This window comes from Vespula pensylvanica, chromosome 2 (genome assembly GCF_014466175.1).
Source record: "Vespula pensylvanica isolate Volc-1 chromosome 2, ASM1446617v1, whole genome shotgun sequence".
In the NCBI taxonomy this organism is placed as follows: Eukaryota; Metazoa; Arthropoda; class Insecta; order Hymenoptera; family Vespidae; genus Vespula; species Vespula pensylvanica.
Window position 1 is genome coordinate 166,963 of NC_057686.1, and position 24,379 is coordinate 191,341.

Here is a 24,379-nt window from a genome sequence, read left to right on the forward strand (position 1 = left end):
GGCGAATCGATCGCGTCTTAGAAGGTAAAGGCACATGGTCGATAGCCACTTATCGCGCTGTCAACGAGCAATCGACAACCTCGACCGATTCGAGAAGATAATCGCGTTTTCAGCCCGGATCGAACGTATTCGACCTATTGACGAGATTGTGTCAATTTAATCACGATCCGTCGATATCGTAGACTCGTTGGAAAAAGTTAGAACGCGGTAATAGACGCATGCGCGCAGGAAGCCATAATTTAATGCCTTTTCTCGATGGGAATCCGCTCGTACGACGAGTGTTTCCAAAGTCCTTCTACCAAAGCGTTATCAAAAATTAATGTTGTCATCGAAGTTTCATATCTCGTTCGTACGTTTACGCGAATTTTCTCGTTCGCGTACCTTGTCGCACGTACCATCGCTAAACGTCTTAATCTCCGAACGCGTAGGATTCGTTGAGGAAAAGTAACAAATCGTCGCTCGCGTCTTACTCGCGTCATTGGGGAAAGAAAGATAGGGAGTGGGAGGAAGACTCGACCTAGACGCAAACCGAGACGGAGCCCCGCCCGATATATATTTAACTCGATGTTCCTCGTAGCGAAGGCATAGCGCGAAAATTTATCCATTGGAGCGTGCACGCGATGTGTCGGCCCAGGATTCTAGGTTAGAAAATTCGCGAGTGCGGAAGAAACGTGCGCGCGCGCGTGCGTGCGTTCTTCGGCTCCGTCCCGGGGAGAGGACTCTCTCGTACCTTCCTCTCCAAGTACTTATCTCCGAGAGATAAGACGACGAATGTGTCGAGGAAATAAGGCCGAGCTTTGATCGATGCCGTGCGTCGTCCTCTTTCGGAAAAGGAGGCGGTAGGGAAAAGATCGAATCCGTGCCTCGCTGGTATGTACTGTACGCTCGAGTCTTCTTTCCTTTTTTTTTTAGCTTGTTTCTTCCTCTTGTCTTTTTTTCTTTTTCTTTTCTTTTTTTTTGGTCTCCCTCTCCCCCTCCCGCGGTCGGACGTTCTTCGCCTTCCCGATAAATCGTCGTCCTTCGCTTCTCAGGCGCGTAACGCGGAATCGCATGCATCGACTTTTTCTCCCTCCGACGTCCGTCGCGTTTTATTGGCAATTACAAAAACAAATGTTGGATTAGGATCGACGAGACGGAGGAGAAAAAACGATCGACGCGATCGATCGGAAAAGGCGCGAAGGCCGGTGGTTCTCCGAGGCGACAGCGATTAAAATAGACCGCGATTCGTCGGCTTAGTCATCGTCTCTATTATTAGGGATTTTCGTCGGTCGTCCGACGGTCTAGGAAAACTACGGTCTAGATCTCGAGGGCGAATGCGCGGCTTCTTGACGTTTCGCTCGATTCCTCGGACGTAACCAATTCGCGCGCGTTCCTCGACGGCGCGATTGATATCGGGGCGCGTGCGTTGAAGTAACGCTTCGCGATTTGAATACAAGGAGCACGTAAAACGGAACGGAAGCGCTCGACGCGACGACGTAACCCCTATTCGTAATTACCTTATCCTACGTGCCTGCGAAGTCGAGGAGGAACGCGGACGACGACCGTCGATTTTTTCGCGTAATCTCGAACGACGTGTTTCGCGTCTCTTTCGTCTCTTCTCCTTTCGTTCGTCGTTACGCGTTATAATCTCGTTGTTCGGGAAAGATCGTTCGGAACCGGTTCGTCCGAAAAAACGTGCTCCAAAGTTCAAGGAATTACAAAATTCCGTCGATTCGATCGGTACGATTCGCCGTTTGTTTTCGAACGATCGGAAGCGATCGAACGTTTCGACGAATCGTTAATGGCGAGTAAAGTCGACCGTCGATCGCTCGCTCGATCGACCGACCGGTCTAACCTCTTACGAATCCCCGAGGCCTTGGGATTCTTTTATCTCCGATGGAACGAAGTCTTCCGGATTATAAAAATTCTCGTTGCTTCGTACCATCGTACGCGACTCCCGGATACGGAGTTTCTCGCTTTCCTTCGGTTTTGCGCGAAAAGCGTCTCGTTTCTCTCTCTCCCCCTCCCTCTCGAGGGAGGGACGATCGCCGAACCAATCGTAAGAAACGAACTTACGCGTTTGGAATCGCGTTTATGGATATAACGACGCACGACTCCGAACGATCCTTTATATATTCCGATCGTGTAGATGCACGAGAGGGCTTCTACGAAGAACGTGGCCTTCGACCGACTCGGCGTCGCATTCGACGCAGTCGTATATATCGTAAATGGCCGACGATTTTAACGAACGAACGCCTCTTCCTTTCTCGCTCCGCCGGCTTCTCTCGATCGGCTTGAAAATTTTCGAGCGGCACCTCGAGAATCGAGATCTTTCGTTCGCCTGCAATTTTTTCCGCTCGGTCCCTCGATCGAGGATCGTGCGCGCCGTTCCGGAGTCCCGCGGCGATGCCGACGAGAACGCGTTCTCTTGAAAGAAGAAAAAAGAAAGGACAGAGAAAAAGATAAAATAAAAAACGCTCGCGAGCGCTCGACAAGGTCGTCCGAGAGGATCTTTCTTCACCCGAACAACGACGATACGTTCGAACGGAGAATTTAGAGTAGGGCCGCCGTAATCGTTCTCCATCCGAGCCAAGTTCGAGCGAGACCGCTCGATTTTATTTACCTCTTCTACGTTGTTGGAACGGTCGACCTCGCCCGTCTCGTCTTCCTCCTTCTTCCTCTTTAGCCGACGTTCGAACGTCTGTCCACGTTGCGAAAGTCGAAGCCGATCGAAAAAAACGATCTAATGTCACCGATCGAACGAATCGAACGAGGACGTTGCGGACCGAAGGAAGCGGCCCGTACTTCTCCGACGCGGTCGTTCCTCGATCGGTCTCTCCTTTTTTCATCGCAAATATGTAATTAGCTCCGCCGCCCGGCTCTCGACTCTTGCGCGTAGAAAATTACGTGGATATCTTACGAAAGACGTAACTCGGCGGTTTCGGTGTCGAAAAGAGGTCGTTTAGCAAACGATTCGGTGCTCGATGCCAATTATTATAATAGGTACGAAATACTATCGGTCGGATCCATCCAACGAGTTCCTTCCGAAGAAGCGCGATCGAGCGTCGCGCCCTCTCTTCTTACGGCGTACTTTCCGTCGGCTCGCAATTTCCAATTCTTCGTAGAGCGAAACTATGTTCGATGGAACTTTTGACGACGACTTTTTACCTCCCCGACGGATATGATCATTCCTCGGCGAAAGGAGGATGTGCGAGTCTCTGACGTAGTAGGGCTATCTATGTATCAAGGTGTCGATTCGCCGATTCGCCGATTCGCCGATTCGCCGATTCGCCGATTCGTCGATTGCGAATACGGGTACCTTGCTTTCTATTACGACTACCGCTAGGTACGTCGTAAATAATCGGAAAATGATTCGACTTTTATGAAGAATAATACGTCGAACGAACGTTCGCGTTTACTGCGTATAGGTCAAAAGGGTGCGCCATTGAATATAATCGATGTGTATATACGAAATGCGTCTGTTTATGTCCTCGTAATTATAAGTCCGACGTAAGATTACGTGACGGATTTGAAAATGCGAACGTTCCGTTTTTCAGAATCGATCGATCGATCGATCGATCGATCGATCTGAAACTGCTCTGGACTTTGGTGTCGTATCAAAGAGACGACCGTCGGAAAGAATCCTTGACCCGTTAGTACAAAGTCCACCTATTCGAACGAACGAATCGCTTGACCCGTTCCAAACCGATCCTTGGGCTCAAATCTTTCGGACGATTTTTCGCTTGGATCATCCGTGTCGAGAATTATCCGAGAAATATATTTCCTACAAATTTTCTTACGATTTAAATTAAATTTTTAGATGTAAATAATCTCCAACGACTCGTGCCGATTGGATCAAAATAATGATTCGAAAGACGGAAAAGTAAAAAAGAAATCGCGACGCGCTCGATGACTATTCGTTTTCTCGCAAATTCTCTCTCTGACGTCAATCGACGTATTTCGTGCAATTAATCGAGGACAAAGACTATTTCGTTCGAACGTTTTGTCAAATTCCTATATTTACGTAGATAATACGGAGAGCCGCAGGCGCGTATTCGCGGCTACGTTCCTACGTACGTACGTGTAGGCACGATTAAGAGGTATACTCCTCGGCGCGATAAGAGAGTTGGAAAGAAGAGCGTGACATCGCGGAAGGTAGATGGGACGGGAGGCGTGTGTATCAACATGGCGACTCGGTTAAAAGCAATGAACCGACGTCGGGCCTGTCAGTCCGCAACTCGCGCGCTCGGTTCGCATATTCCGCGCATCATATTTATCTATCTATCTATCTATCTATCTATCTATCTATCTATATATATACATATTTACATACATACACATATATATCTACATAGTTGCAACTTGTCACCGATAGATCATACTCTCTCTCTCTCTCCCTTATTGCCGCTCGCCTTGCTTTTTCGGTGGCGGTAATTTGATACATTTTCCTATTGTTATTTTTTTTCTCCTTTCATTTTCTCCACGCTTGATCGTGATTATTCGTAAAAAAGTTGTGATTACAAAAGAAACGAGGGAGAGGGAGAGAGAGAGAGAGACAAAGTCGAGGAGAAGGAAGAAAGGAGAAAGTCGTTCGATCGGTTTATCTCGTTCATAGTGTTGTCGAGCGACGTTTGTGTGTGTGCGTCGGGTTCTTATAAAATCGGCGTTATTACGCCAATCTATTACGCATACGGGACTACGTTGGACTTTCTTGGAGATTTTGGTAAGCGATAAATGCGTCATCGTCCGCATCTCGTTCATTTTCTATTTGCGTTTCATTAAGATTGATGATCCAAGAAGAAGAAAAAGAAGAATCTCGATTCGATTCGCAATTGCATATGATAAATTTCGGCTAAATTTCATAACCTGTCCACGAGTTTGCGTCTTACGCGAGGGAGGTATCGATGGGAGATGGAGAGAGAGAGAGAGAGAGAGAGAGAGAGAGAGAGAGAGAGACGCAGCGAAAAGTCTTGTACGAAAACGCGACGAGGAATCGATACGATCGATTCCTTTGTCGTTAACAATGGATCTGATATACGCACGTGGTCACTCGATTTGAGTTCGATTCACGTCTCTGTCTATATAGAGGAAGAGAGAGAAAGAGAGAAAGGATCGTGAAAGCACTTAATGGACGTATTTATAGTCGTTTGCGGAGCTCGGTCGCTCCATGGGGGCCACGAGAACGTAACTCGGCTCCAAACAAATTCATTTTGTCTACGGCGAACGCGAGAGTAAATCGTTGTACGTACATGCCTTTTCCAATTCCGTTTCGTTCTTCGCTCGTTCTTCGTCGTCGAACAAGACGTATCGATAAATCTTTATAACGTTATATCTCGATTTCGTGACTCGATCGCAAACCTCGTTGCGTCTGCTTGAAGAGCCAAAGAAAATATTGATTCGAAAAAAAAAAAAAACCAAACGAAGATTCGATCGAAATATTGTGTAACGTCGTTGGAGGAGATTACGGATGCGCGGGTATCGAGTTCCGCGATCGATTACGTATTTAAGATTAGGAAAACGAAATAAGCGGGGACGAGTTTTCATCGATATCGCGACGGCGTTATCTGTGTGTCTTTTACCGCGGTAAGCTTTACGATTTGCCAACCGACGAGCCGTCATCGGTACAAGGTCGACCGTGCACCTTAAACGGTAACTTCCTCCTACTATGTAATAAATACTTTAGAGTAATTTCAAATATGTATAGTGTATGGCGTATCGTCTCGACGTTATCTTCGTATATCTATTCGTATCTCGCATTCTCAATATCCGTATCTATCTCCATCTCAGATTACAACTTTGACACTTGTTCTCCGGAAGAAAAAAAGAATTCTTCGTTCCCCTCGCGAGTCCTCGTCGTCTCATCCCCTCGATATTTACAAAGTCTAATTTCGTTTCACGTTAGTAAAATTAACATAAAGTCGTTTTCGTCGTTCGACGTGATCGCCATGTCTAATACCCGACGAGGAAGTATCGAAATCATCTCGTTAATTGGCTCTTTGCGAGCGAGGAACGATTCGTTCGGATTTGATGGATATATCCTTCGAAAGTAACGTAGCTCTCGGTTTCCGACCGCTCCGACCGCGAATCCCTCTATCTTTAGAAACAAATCGGGCGCTCGCGTTCGAGGATAACGACCCGTTGTTATGCGCGATAAAAGACGTAAGCTATTGCGGCGGTGACTATCGGAAGGGACGGAGGGGTTTGTTACACGCCGTCTTTTACAATCCATTTCTCGGTTGCTACACTCGACGTAGCGTAAACTCGAATAGGATCGCTTTGTCTCGACGCGCGCTCGTCGAGGACGTATACCTCGCGAACGGATTTTTGTCGAAAGACCATTGGCCAACGTTGAGCGACCAACAAAGACTTCTCTCAAGAGCGTCTTGAGCGATTTGTCGCTACATCTTGAATCGATTCGATCGCGCGCGCATTCGTTTCTCTACCGACGAGAGAAGCGCCGAGACGAAAAACGCAAAAAAAAATATACGTGGGCACGCGCGAGTGTACGTTTCCTTTTCCTTTTCTTTCTTTCTCTTTTTTCTTCTTTTTGCTTTTTTCTTCTTTTCGCAAGGATCGCTCTTCTCGCTACGAAAAGTTCTATCGATTGTTTGACCTTATTTTAAAAGTACATACTCGTCGCGTAAATCGAGATACTCCACGATTGGCACAACGTTTACAAAACATACGATGTCTCAAGGATTACGAAACGCGAGCTCCTCTTTTCTATCGGCTCGCTCTTGCACACGCTTAAAAGTTATTTACCTGGGTCGCGCAAACATCTTGACATTGTAGGTACGTACCGCGAACGATACGAGTCGTGCTTCGAATACGAAGCCGAATCGGAGCCGAATCTAAACCGAGTCGAAATCGGGTCGAAATCGAGTCGAAATCGAGTTGATTTTGAAAGCAAATAACGACTAAGAAGGAAACAAATTTCTAGTAATACCTACTTAAATCGACTGTCTCTTCTTATACGTGATTCATTTCCATAAGCGCTTGTTAGACGATCGTATTAACGGATTCCCAACGAGTACCGGTAAGAAGCTACCGTGATAGAGTGGAGCGATAACGCATGGATCGCCGTTTTTGTGCGTTTGCATTACGATAAATCGAGCGACGTACGATAATGGACAATAAATCATTCGACGAGATATACGGAGATTCGATGCCAAGAAGGATGCCAAAACCTGTTACGAAAAGAGAAGAAAACGTCGAATTCTGGGGTCCTCCGTCCGTGATCTCGCGACACGCGAATGCACGCGAACTCGCCAACTTTTCTACTTATTACGTGAGAGAAGATTGCGACACTCGAATGTGAATTTTCTGAAACAAATCGAATCTTGCTTTCTCTCGACCACTGGTCGTTGTCGTCGTCGTCGTCGTCGTCGTCGTCGTCGTCGTCGTCGGCGCCTTAGTCTCGTCGCCGTCGCCGTCGCCGTCGCCGTCGCCGTCGCCGTCGCTGCCGCCGCCGCCGCCGCTGCTGCTTTAGTCTTGGCCGAAAAATTTTGCGAGACGTACGTATCGCGTCGTTAGACTATCGGAGATATCGTAGAAACTTATGCTAAAACGAAAACGGAAAGTTTTGCTCGAAGAGACAAAGTTAAAAGAGACCGCGTTAGTGCTTTCGCGTCTCTTCGTTGTCGTCGAGAAAAGACTTTAATACAGCGATTATATAAAGAGAATTGTTTCTCTCTCTTTCTCGCGTTCGACTCGCAGCCCGCTCTCTTTCCTCGTCACGACGTCGCATCACGCGCTGCCATTAATACGTTAGGCCTTACGGCAGCACGGTGCGCTCGCGCGCACCCGCGAGACTCCGTAAGTCGCGAGTTCTTTCAGCGAGTTCTCTCAGCTATGCACTTTCGCTCCTCGCCGTTGCGGCTGCTGAGTACGATGGTGCATACTAGTGCTCGATATCCGGACGACTTTTTCCATTGCACGAGGAGGCGCGTCTAAGAGCTTACAGGTGTGAGAACGAAGGGAGCCCGTCTCTCTCTCTCTCTCTCTCTCTCTCTCTCTCTCTCTCTCTGCGACTTAATATTACTCTCTTAAATATCGCGCTCTTGGGAGCGTGCGTGCGTGCGTGCGTGCGCGTGCCTGTGCGATCCACGTTACGACAACCTTGCCCCGTTTCATCTTTATCATTCTTCCTAATACCATGTCGCACGTGCCAATGTACTGGCGCGATTCGCTATTTCTTCGTCCCACGTTGTCGCGAAATTATATACTTTAGATCGGTTCGAAAATTTCAAGAATACGTTTTCGTTCGAAGCTAAGAGAACGTAACCCGTTCGTCTTTTTACGCTCTACGTACGACTACGTATCGACCTCGATGCAGCCTCTAATTGCCATCTTTAAGTTTAAAGTGAACTCAATTGCTTTCCTACGGTCACATGGTCGTTGAATCTCGTCGATTCTCAGAGGCGTGTTTAAATTTTAAAAACGTATTCAAATTAATCCCTTTCCTTTCCCTATCGATAAAAATAGAATATCTTCGAGGAACGATGTACACTCGTCGACGAGGAGGAGCAAAGGGGAGTTGGTAAACTCGTACGTACATTTTTCTCTCCTGTTTAGCATGATAGAGAGCGACGATACGTCGAAATAAAATGACGAAAAGGAAGGTAGATAGGTAGGTAGGTAGGTAGGTAGGTAGGTAGGTGGATAGGTATAGATAGTTTCGTAGCACACATACAAACGCGTAACGAGAAACGACGAACAATTTTCTTACGCAACGACACAATCCTCTCTCGCTCTTTTGCAATGTACGTACACACCCACACACACACGCGCGCGCGCACGTGAGTGCGCGCGAGGAAAGACAGACGGGCAGACAGGCAGACAGGCAGACAGATACGAGTTTGAGCTCGAGCGTGTGGAAGCCATGGCCCGTTTTCCGTGCTCGCCCCGTTATAATGTATACAGTTTTCGCAATATATTCTTAAGGTATTTTGTTTGCTCGACGCGTTTTCGAGTTTTCGTTTTGCAAGCGAGCAAAAGAATCGGTTGCGATGACTTTGCGATCATACGCGATAAATGCGATAAATTTCTATCCGCGAAGGACGATTCGATCCGAGAGGAGCTCGAAACACAGGGACTCTCTCGGCTGGCCGGATAGAGAAACTCGATTGGAACCCTGGTATATCCGTCCGCTTCTAAGCACCGCTTACTATTCGTGATAGATCGGAACGACGGGGGACAGCTGCTTTTCCCAATTCCTCTTCTCGCTCCTGCGTGAAAAGGAGAATGAAGGGATTAAAAGGAAGAGAGATCGGCGCGAAGCAGCGCTCGGTCTGATCGATCCGTAAACGACGTGCGTGCGTGCAACGCGGGTGTTTAAGCGCGCGATCGCAATACGGAAATTCGAGGTCGCTCCGATTCGTGAAATACGACCATAATACGACCATAAAATACGTACATAAATTTTATAATGTCCGGCCTGGACGTAGGCGGGGTACATTATGAAAATGAAAATAAAGGAGGTCCGGTTCGGACTTTCGAATAAAAGTTCGACGAAGAATATTCTCGTCTGCGAGCGGACGTTACGCAATGCGCTCGCGCTCGCGTATATAATCGCGCTGCTACCGTAAGTACCTAAGTCGAGGCTGCCATAGGCGATTCTTCGCGCGCGAAACTTTGTCTGAGAAATGGCGTTATTTCCTGGAGAAAAATTTTCCACGCGCGAACGATCGCTATCCGAGCTCGAGGATAAGAGATTGTTTCGAGAGAGGTAACGAGTCGCGCTAAAGCCGATCTTAACGAGTTTTTATTCGATTACGATTCTCTTTCGCCTTGCCCCCTTCTCGAAGACCAGATTAATAGGTGAAAGGTCGTACGTCGAGCGAGAGAGACGATGCGCCGCCGATCCGCGACGCTTTACGAAACTTTCCTCGCGAGTACAATGCGCTCGTCTCTCTATCTTTCCGCGGAGATACCTACGAGAGTTCCCTTGTATTCGTCGAATATACGCGTGATGTCTGCGACTCGTAGATACGTCGTCGTAGAGTATAAATCCTGTGTGTACGCGAGTATCGAACGAATTCGTAAGCGGATTCTTCGGTCTCTTCGCCGGATATCTACATTTATTCGCAAAACGTGATTTCTTTGTTTCAGGAGGGATACGTGCCGAGCCTTTGTTCTGGATTTCCAGGACGAAGCTGTCCGTCCTCGTCCTTAAACAAAATGTCGATTATAATGCAATACGTGGACCGGTTCCACGAGATCTTGGACAAACACGCAGGTATGTACGCGCTTGAACCCATCGCGTTTAACATATATATATATATATATATATGTACCAAACGAATCTACGTGTACGCGCATAGGTATACGTTTCACAACAGATATTTAGCTTTCAATACTCGTCGCGGAGCCCTCGAACGAGTGTCATCCGATCTTCAGGGTCATTTCTTCGAGACGCGACCCGGAAACAGGCTCGATCGCTTCCTCGTTCGTATTTCTTTTTTTTTTATGACGTCGAGTTAACGAGTCTTTCCTAATCGCGAATCTTTTTACTCTTTCATTGGCCCATCACCGCTTTTAATTTTACCTTCAAACGACTTAATCGCAACGCGTCTTTACGGAATCGTTTCCACGAATAACAGCATTGTTTTTTGTTTGGCTTTTTTTTCTGCACGACGACTGCCACGGAAAGTTCCCATCTAATTATTCACGATAATGTCACGTAAAGCTAATTTTAAGGTAGATCGCTAAGATCAGCTTAACGTCCGCGAATAAAAATTTTTTTCTTTTTTTCTTTTTTTCCTTTTTTCCCCCTCTCTCTTCTTTTTATTTTATTTTTTTTTTGTTTATTTCGTTCATTTTTATTTTTTGGAAGGAACGGTGGTCGAAGGAACGATTTGATCGCTAATTTAGACGAAGAAGATTCGACGTCGGCCGAAAGAGAATAAGCTTTGTCCTTCGCGTTTTATAGTCTCGCTAATAGTAAGCGCCGCTCTGTTGTAATTTCCATTTCTTTCGATAGACTTTTACGAATGTTTCTTTTTTTTTGACATGTTGTCGACTCTTATACGGCGTAGGTATATTTATTTCAATGAATATCTATTAAACCAGAATAATGTTGTTGTTGGTAATTAGCAATTTAAACGATCGATACGTCGATGATTTTTTTTTAATTTTTCGAAGAACGTCGCATTTTCCTCGTAGAAATATACTCGGCGTTTATAAAGGACGTGTCAATTATCGCTGTTATGACACGTACGTGTTTCCGTTGAGTAGTATGTAAAATCAAACGTACGCGTTCGAAAACGATAGAGAGTAATGCAAAAACAACTCGATAAACCGATGAATATGAAATACATTTTTACATTAACATTATTAAGCGCAAAGTAAGTATTCATAAATTATTACGAACGTAATATGCATACTACGTGTCACTAAAAAAAAATCACCTTTCGAACTTGGATCGTAAATAAAAATCGGTCGTAGGAAGGACGAGAAAAATGATCGAGTATCGGTCGCGGCAACGCTACCGGATTGTAAACAATCGTCCCGTCGAACGCGTTCCTACCTTCGATCGTATTTATTCGTAGTTTGTATCTGTCTAACGGGTCGAGTGATTTCGACGATAGGACAGGCAGGAAACGTAACGCAATAGGTAAATGCGGACCGAATAGGCGACGAAAACGCGTTAAGGAGAGTTAATGGTTGTAAAGAAGATTACACGCAAAGCCGCTCATATCATTTACTCGGGCAAATAAACAAAAATTTTCGTATCGTTCGTTCCTTTTTCAGATACACGAACGACAAATTGGCTGTTGATGAGGTCTCCCTTTCCCACTCTATTCATATGTCTTACTTACATATACATCGTCAAAGTTTTGGGACCAAAGCTGATGGAAAATCGAAAGCCCTTTCAACTGACGAACGTTCTCATAGTTTATAATTTGTTGCAAGTGATCTTCTCGGCGTGGCTCTTCTACGAGGTAAGCCCTTTCAACTTTCTCTTTCTCCTCTTTCATTCTTTTTCAACGTCAAGAAAATCGTCGACTTTTTAACGAATTTATCGATATCATCATCCATCGCTCGTTAACTTGTCACCTCGATACGCGAGAAATATCTCCTAGCGCTACCTTGGTAGCGCTCCGATTGGACAGAGATCAATCGGCCAGCCGAGAGTACGTTGCTCCTACGGATTTCTATGTTAGAACAGCATAATTTCGTTTATTTTGGAAATACAGTGCCTGATGGGTGGATGGTGGGGCCACTATAGTTTCCGTTGTCAACCTGTGGACTATTCGAACAGCCCGACCGCAATAAAGGTAAGCTATCAACGAGCGATGTTAGTTACGTGAGAGGACTCTCGTCGATCTTGAAAAAGAGAATAAGACATCTCCAACGAGACCACTACGGACTGTAACGAACTCGTCGTTGTAGATAACAGTAGTTCTCATTGATTCATCCTATTAAGCTTGGCTGACGGGACATGGATGATGTGGTTGCATTTTTTTTCCTCGACATTGGTTCTCTTTAACATACATCTTTGTACTTTCGTAGGTAGAGCAGTAGAAGGAAAGGAACGGTCGAAAGGAAAGGGAAAAAGGATTCTGCTTTTTTCCATTTCAATCACTTTCAGAAGAACTTCATATTCCATATCCGAATGTACATACTATACGCTTATATTCTCTAGTCTAATTTCTTCTCTTATTTCTTCTTCTTTTCTTCCTTTCTCTCGCTGTCTTTCGTTTCTCTTTCTTTTCGGTTTCTTCGTTTTCTTTCTTTTCTTGACCCCCCTCTCCCCCCCCCTCTCTCTCTCTCCTATTCAAGTCTTCTTCTTCCTTTTTCCTTACGTCGCGCTATATAAAATCTCGTGTCGACTCTAATCTCTTTCCTCTATCATTGTCTCTCTCGATTGATCGGCAAGTAGCCTATTGACGGTTGTGGTTGCAGATAGGAATGTCCGGATGGCTGACTGGAGAGTATTCTCTAAAGTGTCAACCTGTAGACTACAGTGAACGACCCCAAGTACTAAGGGTGAGAGGTCTTGTTCCCTATTAACCCATTAAAGTACTTACGCACTAATAAATTATACAATTTCTTTCGATTCTCGCGACGGTATCGTTCGATCTGACCGAGCAGCTGGCTCGACTTAAACAATTCAACATTTATCGGTAACTCTACGATCGGTCGCGATCTTTAACGGTTTCGAATGAAATTGTGTAAAATTTGAAGTTCGACGTAAGCTAACTTCACGTAACTAACATACTAACAATAAGATAGATAATTAAACGAAGATAGCAAATAACGTTTAGAGCATCGAATCGTAGTTGGTAAATGTAGTATTTGGTAGATATACCCGCATACTCGTTTAACTTTGTAACATAACATCGCTACGTATGTATGTAGAGGGAGTAATGAGTAGACCAGCTTCGTGGTTGCTCATAGATTTTCTCCTATTTCTTTTAACGTACGACGAGACTAGAATACTCGACTTGCGCCATAATATCGTACCGATTGCGAAATTAAAAGAAAGAGAAATAAACCGATCGTTGTGAAACGATGGAATTATTGGATGGAACACAGATCGGTGAAAATCACGCTAATCTATCGATGATCTTAGATGGTGCACGCCAGTTGGTGGTATTACTTCTCGAAATTTACGGAGTTCATGGACACGGTAAGCGACACGATCGTGCCAACTGTCTCCGACGAAACGAGTAATAACGCTGAGACGCAATGCTTTGTTTTTCAGATCTTTTTCGTACTGAGAAAGAAGAACAACCACGTGTCGACGCTTCACGTTATCCATCACGGCTGTATGCCGATGTCCGTCTGGTTCGGCGTTAAATTCACTCCTGGTACGTCATCCGCGCGTGCGCGCGCGAGAGAGAGAGAGAGAGAGAGAGAGAGAGAGAGAAATATCTCGATCCGATATACATAGGTGTATGTACGGATGTACACGTTCTATCCGACATAACTTGGAATCGTCGTTTCAGGCGGTCACTCGACCTTCTTCGGATTACTGAACACGTTCGTGCACATCGTCATGTACACGTACTACCTACTCGCCGCTCTAGGGCCAAGAATTCAGCCGTACCTCTGGTGGAAAAAGTATCTTACGGCTTTTCAAATGATTCAATTCATAGCAATAATGGTACACGCCTTCCAATTGCTCTTCATCGACTGCGATTACCCGAAAGCCTTCGTCTGGTGGATCGGCATGCACGCCGTTATGTTCTTCTTCCTCTTCAACAAGTTCTATCAGCAGAATTATCAACAAAAGAGGACAGCCAGGAAGATGGCCAGTAATGGTATTACAAACGGCAGAGCGAACGGCGTCATGTCGAACGGCAATATCAGTGCCAGCAACGGCACGATAAGAAGGGACGCTGCGGATTATTACGTTAAGGGAGAGAGTTTAGCAGCGACGGAATTCAATCTTCGAAAAGGTTATCTTTTGAACGAGTGACCCAAGCAAGAAGTTCATCGTAATCGTCGCTGTTCTTCCTCTTCTTTGCCACCAAATGCCTTCGAATCACATCGACAACTCGTTAAAACGATAACCGCAACGTGGATCTCTCCTCCTTGGCTCCTCCATTTTCCGCACTCGATATTTCATAGTTTTATTATCTTTCTTTCTTCGGCCCCTCGACAACTCCCCGCTCCCTCTAACCTTTCCCTTCCTCTCTCTCTTCCTTGCCCTCGTAAGCATCTTTTCAAAATCGACCGAGATAAAAGGAAAATAATTTTTATTCGACCGAAATTCGCTTTCTCGTCTGCCTTGCTCTTCCTTCCTCTCTATCCCGTTTCAAAGATATACGCGTATATCGTTGGATGACACGTGTCTTTTTAAAGAGGAACCTTTTTAAAAGGGAAGCGCGCGTACGTGCGTATAACAAAAGCACGTGCTTACGAGTACGTAATCGACAAGGACGATCGCGTCTCGCGATATCGTCCCTCGCGGGATTTCTTTTCTTTCTCTCCTTTCGATCAAATGATAATAATTAATCGATACGTTTAATCGACGCGTTTCCGTATCTTGGAAATACTTTACCGCAAAACTCTCGCTATCGAAGGAATCGTGACGTTGGAAGGAAATCCTCTTAGAGATCGGTTAACTTTCTTATTCCATCGTTCTTTTTACTCGTTTCCTCGTTGCATTCCATGAGATTCGCGATGTGAATATTATTACTCGACTTGCTCGAGCGAATAGCTTCGAGAGAATATCTGGCTCGTTAAAGTGGAATATATAGGTGAGCTCGCGATGCGTCTAATGTTGTACATAATAAATGAACGGGCAGTAATGTTAAACGATGAGGAACAACGCAACCGTGTAAGCGTAGCGACTTGTCGTGTCGTCGTGTCTCGCGCGTCCACGCGAATCTGTCTGTGCGCGTGTGTGAAAAAGAATGCGTGCGTGCGTGCGTGCGGGCGGCCGTGCGTGAATGTCATGACGTCGCGCAAAGCGAAGGAAACCGTGGTCTCTATGATGTTTTTCAAAAAAAATAAAAAAACGAAACAAAAAATTATATATACACGCACGCACGCACGCGCGCACACGCACACACATATATATATATATATATATATATATACATATGCGTATATGTGCGCGTGCGCGCGTGTATGTATGACTCGAGGGACGATCATACTCCTGGTTCCTCGTTCACACCGGCTCGTTCGATTTTTCGACTTCATCTTTATTCGCATCACGTTGTATTGCGACCACCAATTTCGCTCGCTTTGGATGTCTCTCGTACAGCCCTGTATATAGATAGATTAGTTTTGTATTATCTAGAAAGATCGAGGTATATGATGGTATGCCGTCAATACGCTACTAATAAAATGATATATATATATATGTATGTATGTATGTATGTATATGTGTATATACATATATGAGAAAGAATTAAAGGGGATGATTATGCGGTTACTTTCTCGAGAATACAATCTCTCGAGATAGTAAATAAGCGCACAATAATCGTAATTAATGTGCGCGTGCATATTTGTGTATACAGATGTTAACACTCGTCGAGATCAAAGAAATATTGTTTTACATATTTGCGGCTATGTACATAAGGATTCTTCGATAATGCGCCCTCTACAAGTAATATCTTTTCAAAAGATAACTTTATTATTACTTTCTTTTTCTCTCTGCCCAAAAACGATCGTTCGTTCGTCCCTCTCGTTACGTTTGAACGAGATCAAGATCTCTATTAAAAGGAAAGAAAATAATAATAAGGAGAACTCGATTATTCTTCTTTCTATCGGCAGGGAGCTTGAAGTTGTGTTGTTACAAGTATTCCTCCGTATCCGAGAGCCGACTTATTGTATCACGCGTGTATACTGCCTAGTTTGTATTTGAAACATTCGGTCGAATCGGGGTGGGTTACTAAAGTAGGAGAGAATTGTACAATATTATATTCTTATATAGGGGTATGTTTTATAGTCAAGTTTATGAATTTGCGGTGGGTCCTTTCGCGACACATGATGTATTTTTGTTAATAATAAAATACTACGTATTACTGGAACGACAGTTTAAAACTAGCGCTACAAATAATTCGTTATCGAAACGCTATCGATCGCATAGAGCTTATACGTAAAGCGCTCGTATAACTCGTGGTTCAGATGGCGCTGCAGAAAGCATTAGGTACGCCTTGTTTGGTTAATTCCCCTTACGAATTTTTTACACCAAAAATATCTTTTACGCGACGCTGTTTTTTTTCCTTACAAAAGTGGCCTTACTTCCATCGTCAAGCAGTAGGACGCAATCTTTTCAAGTATATAGAAAATAAATGATATTTGCGATACGCTAGCCACCCTTATACCATTTTTCGATGGTGGAAATATTGATATCGATGCACGAGTCCATCGTGGTAAACGATTAAAGAGAAACTTTTTACAACTTTATACAAGCGGATCTAGTAAATTTCATACACGTGTCGTATTTTTCTTCCTCGATATATTTTTACTCCCACCATCGACGACGACGCATTGCGAAAAGTATAACAAAAATAAAAAGACAAAAGAGAGATTTAATTCGTATCGGTGAAAGAGTATCGACGAGTTCGATACGCCGTTAAATATCCGGAAGTAGAAAAACACGTGAGTCATTCGACGAACGCGCATCGGCTATTCGTACGCTCCTATCGCTGCTTTTCCTTTCTTTCCCGCCCACGGAAGCGAGCCATTTGTAATACGATCTATCGACGTTAACTGCTCTTTCGTCGAAAGTATATCGAAAGATAAAAGGGGAAAAAGATTACTCTTCGAAATTACGCCGGTCGTAATAATTCGTGTCGGCTGTTTTCTCTCTATTTCTTTTTCTCTCTTCCTCTGCCTCCTCTCTCTCTCTCTCTCTCTCTCTCTCTCTCTTTGTCCCTCTAACGAAACATTCGGAAATATTAAATATAAAGATGCGCGCATTTCTACTCGAAGCTTGTGTTGAGAGCCACTGTTTATCCGGTCTTCTGCTACACGTCAATGGTAAAACTGTAAGGTTGCAAGAAATTTTGTGAATCTTCGCGGAAGACCGACTCGTTTGATATATCGGTATTTGAAGAAGAGAAAATTTCATTTGATAACAATTATCGAAACGTAGACGCATTGCGAATTAACAGTGGCGCACGGTTAGCGGCCAGCGGAATCATTGACTAGCGTGGTACGCACTTGCTGCGCGTATCTGACGTCGACTACTCTTGTCCGCGAATGACTACATGTCAAAGATCGCGAGTGTTGTCATCGTCGTCGTCGTCGTCGTCGTCGTCGTCGTTGTTGCCTCATCGTTGTCGTCGGTGTCGTCGTGTCGTTGTCATCGTTGTTGTCGTCGGGTGAAACAACGTAAAGGAGAAAGACATCTCGGCCGGTTCAGCGGGATCAACGTCCCCCGTATTATTCAGGATGTTGGCGCTAATCAATAGGATCTTAGACTGGTTCAAGTCTCTCTTTTGGAAGGAGGAAATGGAACTCACGCTTGTTGGACTTCAATATAGCGGAAAAACTACATTCGTTAATGTCATAGCGGTACGGAACCTTTTGTTTTACTGCTAGCGCGATACACCTCGCCCCGAGCTTCGAGCCACAGAGCCGATAACAGAACGAAGTCGAGAAACGAGGAACGATGCGACGAAAGCACGCTTATCCTTTAAACAGCACCGTATTTCTCCAAAAAGATCGCTAACACGCGTCTAGCTAGCACGCGTAGTTTGGTTATATTTTCCACCTCGCCTTAATGTTAAAATAGTAGATTGCAAGGTGCGTTTTTAAGACTAGGAGGAACGATTGAACGAAAGAAATAAACAGTTATTTGTCCGTTTAGGCTTTCTCTCTCTCTTCTCAACTTCTGCTTTCGTCAAATCTTATTATAGACGAAAGGTCTTTAAACGACTTGCGAGTCGACGTTCGATCTCGGTATATAGCTTTGTATACGATGCACGAGTACGTATAGCAAGAAACGACAAGGCTTTGAAATATAGTCCATTTGCTCGCAAAATAAATAACTTTTATAAATGTCTAGCGTTATGGAAATGTTTTTCTTGTGTTTGCAGTCGGGACAGTTCAGCGAAGATATGATACCAACGGTGGGTTTTAATATGCGTAAAATAACTAAAGGTAACGTTACCATTAAAGTTTGGGATATCGGCGGTCAACCAAGGTTTAGATCCATGTGGGAAAGATACTGCAGAGGCGTCAATGCTATAGTATATATGGTCGACGCAGCTGATTCAGAGAAAATTGAGGCCAGTCGTAACGAACTACATAATTTACTGGACAAACCTCAACTTTCCGGTATACCAGTTTTGGTACTTGGGAATAAAAGGGACCTCCCTCATGCATTGGATGAAAATGGACTTATAGAAAGAATGTAAGAGATCTCTTTAGTCGAAATAGTCGTTTCAAATTGACTTTTAATACTACGCTCCAATTCTTTTTTCAGGAATTTATCAGCGATTCAAGATCGTGAGATTTGTTGCTATAGTATTTCCTGCAAAGAAAAGGACAATATTGATATCACGTTACAATGGCTCATAGCACATTCCCGAAGCGGAATACGCTAATACGTATGAAAAATATTGTGCATTCGTGTTGGAAAACCCAAAATATCGATAAAAGTATTGGGATCAATCGCACGAGGAGTGTTCAGTGGATTTTGTTCAGGATTCAGAATCGAGTCATTATCGTAGAAAATTTCTTAAACCTAAGCTTTAGCGATTCTAAGTTTACATACGAAGAATTTGTGGCGAAATTAGGGGAGGGGGGAGTAAAAAAGTAAAAAAGTAAAAAAGTAAAAAAACAATGCTTATGCCAAGTACATTTTTGTGGATTATAACATGGAAAGCTCGAACGAGGGCTAGTTAGCGTTAAGAAACAATTTTTTATATTTTCGTTTTTAGATACTCGATTCAAACATCAGTGCTATTATTTGAACTTGTACTATTGGAGCATAATAGTATTTAATGATTATGATAGACCACAATGATAGCTAATACGAATACAGGCTCAAAGGTATTAATATTAATTACTATATAATACGCAATCTCTTAAAATTACTTGATAACGATTAAACGATCACCATGTAGAGATTTCGAAGGATTGATTGCTAAATGTACATGATACGATGCTGAGTAAACTTGTATAATTAATGAAGAATAATGGACTATACGATATCAATTTATTATGCTCTATAAAATATGATTGTGTGTTATGTATATGTATATACGTATATGCATATATACATATAAATAAAACCCTATAATCCATTTTTTAAATGGATGCTCGCCTATGTACCGAATCCTAATCTCATTGGAGAACGTATATGATTTTATTATAATATTTTATTCATCTTGTACTTTTAATTACATACGTTTACTTCATCTGCGTTTACTTGACTTTCTTCATCGTTTCATACTTGTTGCAAATATTCTGTTAAGTTGCGTCAACGTTACGAATTTATAAGTTCCAGGATTTTTAGATAATTTCGTCTCTGAAGTAACATATACGCGTACTGCGGTCTTTCGCCAATGAGTTTCTTCGTATGCGCGCATGCGCAACAAATTCGTTTCACTCTAGAGGGCGCTGTCGATTCGATGTGTAATCAGTTTCTTGCTGTCAAGGAATACGCGTCGGTTCGTCTTTACTTTCTAATCGGAGTGTGTCGTATAATCGAATAATTAATATTAAATTATGCCTCCGACAAACGACGACGACGATCCTTATGCACATGCCGCTAAGGGACCTCTTAAATTAAAAAATGATCAGACCGTGAGTAAAAAGTAAGTACAATCCTAGAACAGTTTGTGATTTGAGGTTAAGTTTATTTAACGTTATAAGGATATATTAGATAAATCGTTAAATATTCCTTTATGTTTGATATTTTATTTCATTTCCTTATTAGGAAAAAAAATAAAGATAGCAAAAATAAGAAACTAATAGAGATAGCCAATAAAATCGAAGAGGAAACACCAAGGAATATTGAAATCAAGCGTACAAAGGCGGAAATAGCTTTTCAAAAAATGCAAGAGAAGATGGTAATCTCTTTCTTTCATCGATAATGGAATACTGTGTGTGTGTGTGTGTATGGAGAGAGAGAGAGAGGGAGTAGTACGTTTCATACACTTGGTATTTATTTTAGCAAAATGAGAGAATAAAGCAGAAGGCTTCTATGACGCACAAACAACGCGTCGAAGAATTCAATAGGCATTTGGATAGTTTGACGGAACACTTTGACATACCAAAAGTTAGCTGGACCAAATAAAGGCCAGGTTTTTGGATACATTTTTATTTATTTAAATTATAAATAACAATTTATGAAATAGTTTATGGCATAAAGCATGTACAAGTTCGTTTTAATGACTCGTATATTGTATAAAAAAGAGTATAATACTATATCTATAATACGTCTGTACTTATCGTGCTTTTAGACTAATCGAACGAATAAAATTTCCTTGTATCAAATAAAGTTACAAGGAAAACTATCGCCGATAGGTTTCAGCGAATAAAATATAATAATAAGTTTGTTGTATGGTAAATATCGTATGTACATCAATACATAACATGGATGGAATGAGTCGTCGTTTGGACGGAATATTTAACATTTATCTAAAGTCTATCCTATCTTTAATTCTGTCGATTATTGTCTCGTAATCGAGACAGAAGAAATGAGAGAAATCAAACGAATACAAACTATGTACATTCTTATTTGGATTCGAACAAGGACGTACATAGCTCATATTTCGTCGAATTCGCTGGAGGTCACGACCGAAACAAAAATATGCACGTTGCGTAGAAATTATTTTAAACAAAAGAGATTCAGTGTAAACAACGCTAGCTACCACTGGCCACTTGCATTCGTACGCGCACACAGAATATACAAATGCGATAAATTCACGCTTCAACAAATTCTTATATATATTGTACTTGAAATTCTTCTTCATTATAAAAATAATAAATGTCTTAAACATCGTCGAATAAAAACGATGAATAAAATCGATGATCAACGAACTATAGCCCGAACCATTGTCATTGACGTAGCAAAATATAGTCTCAATAGAGATAGATACGATCTTTAAGATACGTGTGCTATACGGTGTATCGTATATGTAGTATATCGAGTCGAGTAAGAAAGACTACGATTCCCGTAAGCAATAAGGGAAACGTTACGGTCGTCTTATCGTTACCGTTACCATAATGGAAAACTTTAATATAGTTTTCAGTCTGCATCCACGGATTACTACCATCGTCAAAATGCATTGGACACTGATCGCGTTCTCGTTCGTATTCCTGTATAATAGAAATAGTTCACATTGGTATCGTATTTCATTGAGAGCAAAAAAGAAAAAGAAAATAAATGGTATTTACGTACTTGCAACTCGAGCGCAACCGCTGCACCTTCCGTGTAATTACTACTCGTAACGTCTTGTTTGAGATCGCAAAACGGTCCGATTGCTTGAGACATTAATACTCTATTTAAATCTGCTCTTTGATATACCCAACAACGGTACTTGCTGAAAGGATCTAATTCGTCGTATGTAATAAGATAGGATTTTAAATTTTCTTTCCAATATCCAATACATTTCATCTTATAATCGGGTTCGCCTGTAGAGAAAAAATTTAATTGAAGGAATAAATAAATAGAAGATTTGAATAAAACCTTTTATACTTACTATAAATATCCACCGGCTTTCCCAAATAGTCCACGGACAAACAATAGTTCTCATCTATGGCTACTTCTTTTTGATCCGTATCGCATACAGAGAAATCCGAAATATTTTGCTTGCAATAGATATTCGGACGTGGCGATAGAGTGACACCACCCAAGATACGTGTCTCGAAAAGAACATCTCCTTTCTGCTTAAACATGTATTTTCCAGCGACGGGGCAACGTACGGGTACAGGATTTTCCGCTGAGGAAGAAACGATAAAAAGAATCTAGATTAGAATTAAATTAATACGAAAAAGAAAATACATTCCGTTTTATATATACCTAAGAATAAATCGTACTTCCAATCTTCTGTATTTTGAAATTGGACCCAAGAGCAGACCGTATGAAAATCATCCTTGATCACGGCAAGGCCACGGCGGTATCTAATAATATTGTGATGTCGCGGAACAACGTCGAAGCAAACGTAGTCCCTTTGGCTATAACAAAAAAATGATTGTTAACAGCAAGATTTAATAAACGATAACACATACTGCGTGGGACGTGTCAATCGGAACACCTAAATATTTCCTTTATTTATGGTTTTATGGAAAAAGTCCTTAGGACAAAGTTACGCTATTTGAAGCGACGTATCTGACAATGGAGAGATTTTTTGTGTCACGGTTATCGGTATTTTTCCTACGTTGTGTGTATATCGTCAAGTTATATAAAACGTACCAGCCATCGACCGTTAATCGTGCCATCATTATCTTACTATCTCTTAATTCACGACAGACATAAATCGTACGTCTATAACGGCCCTCGTCCGGGTACCACGTTTCGATGATATGCGTCTCATTGATAAAGACATCGGCGTCGATATTAGCAGTATTTATCCAATTCCCATGCATATCTTGAGGTAAGCGGCAACCAGGTTCTACTACTTCAGCTTTGACAGGAGTAACTCTTAATCTTTCAGGACTCTTTTCAACGGTTTTCAGAGTGTTGCATTCTGCTGTGATCGACACACCAATGTATAAATCGTCATCGCGATTTTTTAAAAAACATCTGTACTTTTCGTCCTTTCTAGATTCTTTTGTATTTGCTACGGCGAAAAAATGATTTTTTTCTACGAACCAATCGCCCAAACAGCTGTATTCTACCACTAAAATGAAACGACATGTGCTTAGACGTAATGAATTCGAAGAGAGAGGGAGAAAGAGGGAAATATTAGATATATGAACGAACATCCGTCGAAGGTTCCTTTCATGCCTTGACACTGCTTGTAAGTTATATTGAACTTTTGATTAGTTATAAGAAATTGCGTTCCTGCTGTTTGACAAGAACGTATTTGCGCATCCGGATGATTGCATTCACCCGTAAATCTGAATCGATTCTGCAACAAGAAATGGGTCAGTTGTTATTCGAGGAGTATCTATATTTTTGTACGAAATGACTATCCGAGCGTTAGTTAGGTATTATCGAAGAAAACTTGCCTGATAGGCAAACTGCCATACACCTTCTAGCGACGATCTACAATTTACGGGAACATAATTTTCAGAAAACAATGTTATCAGTTGCTGATCAGGACGTAATCCTTTGCAGACATTTTCTACCGTAGGTTCAACTCCGGTAGGTAAATTTACGCAGCTTGCTGAAATAGAAATTTGGATCATAAATTTCATGCGACGATATAAAATCTTCCAAACGCGCCTACCTTCCAGTTTCTCCAATACATTAACCGTTCTAACGATAAGTTTCACGCAGTGATAACAAACATTTTTACGAAACACAAACGTATAGTTCACGTGATATTCTTCCAACATGTTTATGCAATATCCTCGATTTGTCATCGTTTCAGCATTTATTTCTGTCAATGTGTTCCTACCATTTTCCCAGGAGAACCAAGAACCTCGAATTATCAATGGTATTTGGCAGGATGCAGATACTATAGGAAAAACATAAAAGAATAAACGTTTATCAGAAAAATGTGACATCCACGCTAGGGTTACTACCGCTAATCGTTTTAACATATTTTAATGACTTAAAGATTTTAACGAAGAGTAACTTTGATAAGAATTTACCTTGATAAATAAAACATATTATTAGAAATAAATACATAACCCGTACTTCACACATTATATTATCGCAACTGCAATTGCGCGCGATCAACGAGTAAGGATGATAAAAAAAAGAAATAAAGAAAAATAAGATACGAACTTAATAACAACATAAAATTGACTCGTGTAGTTTGTAACAACGAGACGATGAAAACATCAAAACGCAATGCCCCACCCTATCTCGAAT

At 42.4% G+C, this 24,379-nt stretch overlaps 4 protein-coding genes across 11 annotated transcripts; 3 read left to right on the plus strand and 1 right to left on the minus strand.

The window, feature by feature from the left end:
- Window positions 1-16,466, plus strand: LOC122638215 (elongation of very long chain fatty acids protein AAEL008004-like). 8 transcript variants are annotated; one of them, XM_043831071.1, is made up of 8 exons: window positions 1-24; window positions 10,090-10,216; window positions 11,731-11,921; window positions 12,177-12,257; window positions 12,886-12,969; window positions 13,556-13,612; window positions 13,688-13,793; window positions 13,932-16,466. In XM_043831071.1, the coding sequence occupies exons 2-8, from the start codon at window positions 10,159-10,161 to the stop codon at window positions 14,402-14,404; spliced, it is 1,050 nt and encodes a 349-aa protein (XP_043687006.1). In that variant the 5' UTR covers window positions 1-24; window positions 10,090-10,158; the 3' UTR covers window positions 14,405-16,466. The 8 variants fall into 8 exon arrangements, with proteins under 8 accessions (XP_043687006.1, XP_043687003.1, XP_043687002.1 ...); XM_043831068.1 differs by lacking the exon at window positions 1-24 and adding an exon at window positions 713-870; XM_043831067.1 differs by lacking the exon at window positions 1-24 and adding an exon at window positions 4,291-4,702.
- An 868-nt stretch (window positions 16,467-17,334) lies between these two features.
- On the plus strand, window positions 17,335-20,208 carry LOC122638221 (ADP-ribosylation factor-like protein 8B-A). The gene is made up of 3 exons (XM_043831083.1): window positions 17,335-17,958; window positions 18,483-18,799; window positions 18,872-20,208. The coding sequence occupies exons 1-3, from the start codon at window positions 17,836-17,838 to the stop codon at window positions 18,990-18,992; spliced, it is 561 nt and encodes a 186-aa protein (XP_043687018.1). The 5' UTR covers window positions 17,335-17,835; the 3' UTR covers window positions 18,993-20,208.
- LOC122638222 (protein FAM32A) lies at window positions 20,074-20,999 on the plus strand. Its single transcript, XM_043831084.1, has 3 exons — window positions 20,074-20,207; window positions 20,330-20,462; window positions 20,567-20,999. Exons 1-3 carry the CDS (start codon window positions 20,119-20,121, stop codon window positions 20,687-20,689), a joined length of 345 nt encoding a protein of 114 aa, XP_043687019.1. The 5' UTR covers window positions 20,074-20,118; the 3' UTR covers window positions 20,690-20,999.
- On the minus strand, window positions 20,641-24,359 carry LOC122638214. Its single transcript, XM_043831064.1, has 9 exons — window positions 24,157-24,359; window positions 23,790-24,020; window positions 23,569-23,726; window positions 23,321-23,468; window positions 22,811-23,237; window positions 22,418-22,572; window positions 22,098-22,337; window positions 21,797-22,029; window positions 20,641-21,714 (listed from the first exon to the last, which is right to left on the minus strand). Exons 1-9 carry the CDS (start codon window positions 24,209-24,211, stop codon window positions 21,514-21,516), a joined length of 1,848 nt encoding a protein of 615 aa, XP_043686999.1. The 5' UTR covers window positions 24,212-24,359; the 3' UTR covers window positions 20,641-21,513.
- Window positions 24,360-24,379: the final 20 nt, after the last annotated feature.

Bases quoted from the DNA above. Each gene is read 5' to 3' on its own strand.
- LOC122638222 (XM_043831084.1), top strand. From the start codon at position 20,119: ATGCCTCCGACAAACGACGACGACGATCCTTATGCACATGCCGCTAAG. The intron at 20,208-20,329 runs GTAAGTACAATC...TTTCCTTATTAG, and splicing joins GATCAGACCGTGAGTAAAAA to GAAAAAAAATAAAGATAGCA. The intron at 20,463-20,566 runs GTAATCTCTTTC...TATTTATTTTAG, and splicing joins AAAAAATGCAAGAGAAGATG to CAAAATGAGAGAATAAAGCA.
- LOC122638214 (XM_043831064.1), bottom strand. From the start codon at position 24,211: ATGTGTGAAGTACGGGTTATGTATTTATTTCTAATAATATGTTTTATT. The intron at 23,469-23,568 runs GCAAGTTTTCTT...TTCTTGTTGCAG, and splicing joins TATGGCAGTTTGCCTATCAG to AATCGATTCAGATTTACGGG. The intron at 22,030-22,097 runs GTAAGTATAAAA...TTTTCTCTACAG, and splicing joins AAAGCCGGTGGATATTTATA to GCGAACCCGATTATAAGATG.
- LOC122638215 (XM_043831071.1), top strand. From the start codon at position 10,159: ATGTCGATTATAATGCAATACGTGGACCGGTTCCACGAGATCTTGGAC. The intron at 10,217-11,730 runs GTATGTACGCGC...TTCCTTTTTCAG, and splicing joins GATCTTGGACAAACACGCAG to ATACACGAACGACAAATTGG. The intron at 12,970-13,555 runs GTGAGAGGTCTT...CGATGATCTTAG, and splicing joins AACGACCCCAAGTACTAAGG to ATGGTGCACGCCAGTTGGTG.
- LOC122638221 (XM_043831083.1), top strand. From the start codon at position 17,836: ATGTTGGCGCTAATCAATAGGATCTTAGACTGGTTCAAGTCTCTCTTT. The intron at 17,959-18,482 runs GTACGGAACCTT...TTGTGTTTGCAG, and splicing joins CATTCGTTAATGTCATAGCG to TCGGGACAGTTCAGCGAAGA. The intron at 18,800-18,871 runs GTAAGAGATCTC...TTCTTTTTTCAG, and splicing joins AATGGACTTATAGAAAGAAT to GAATTTATCAGCGATTCAAG.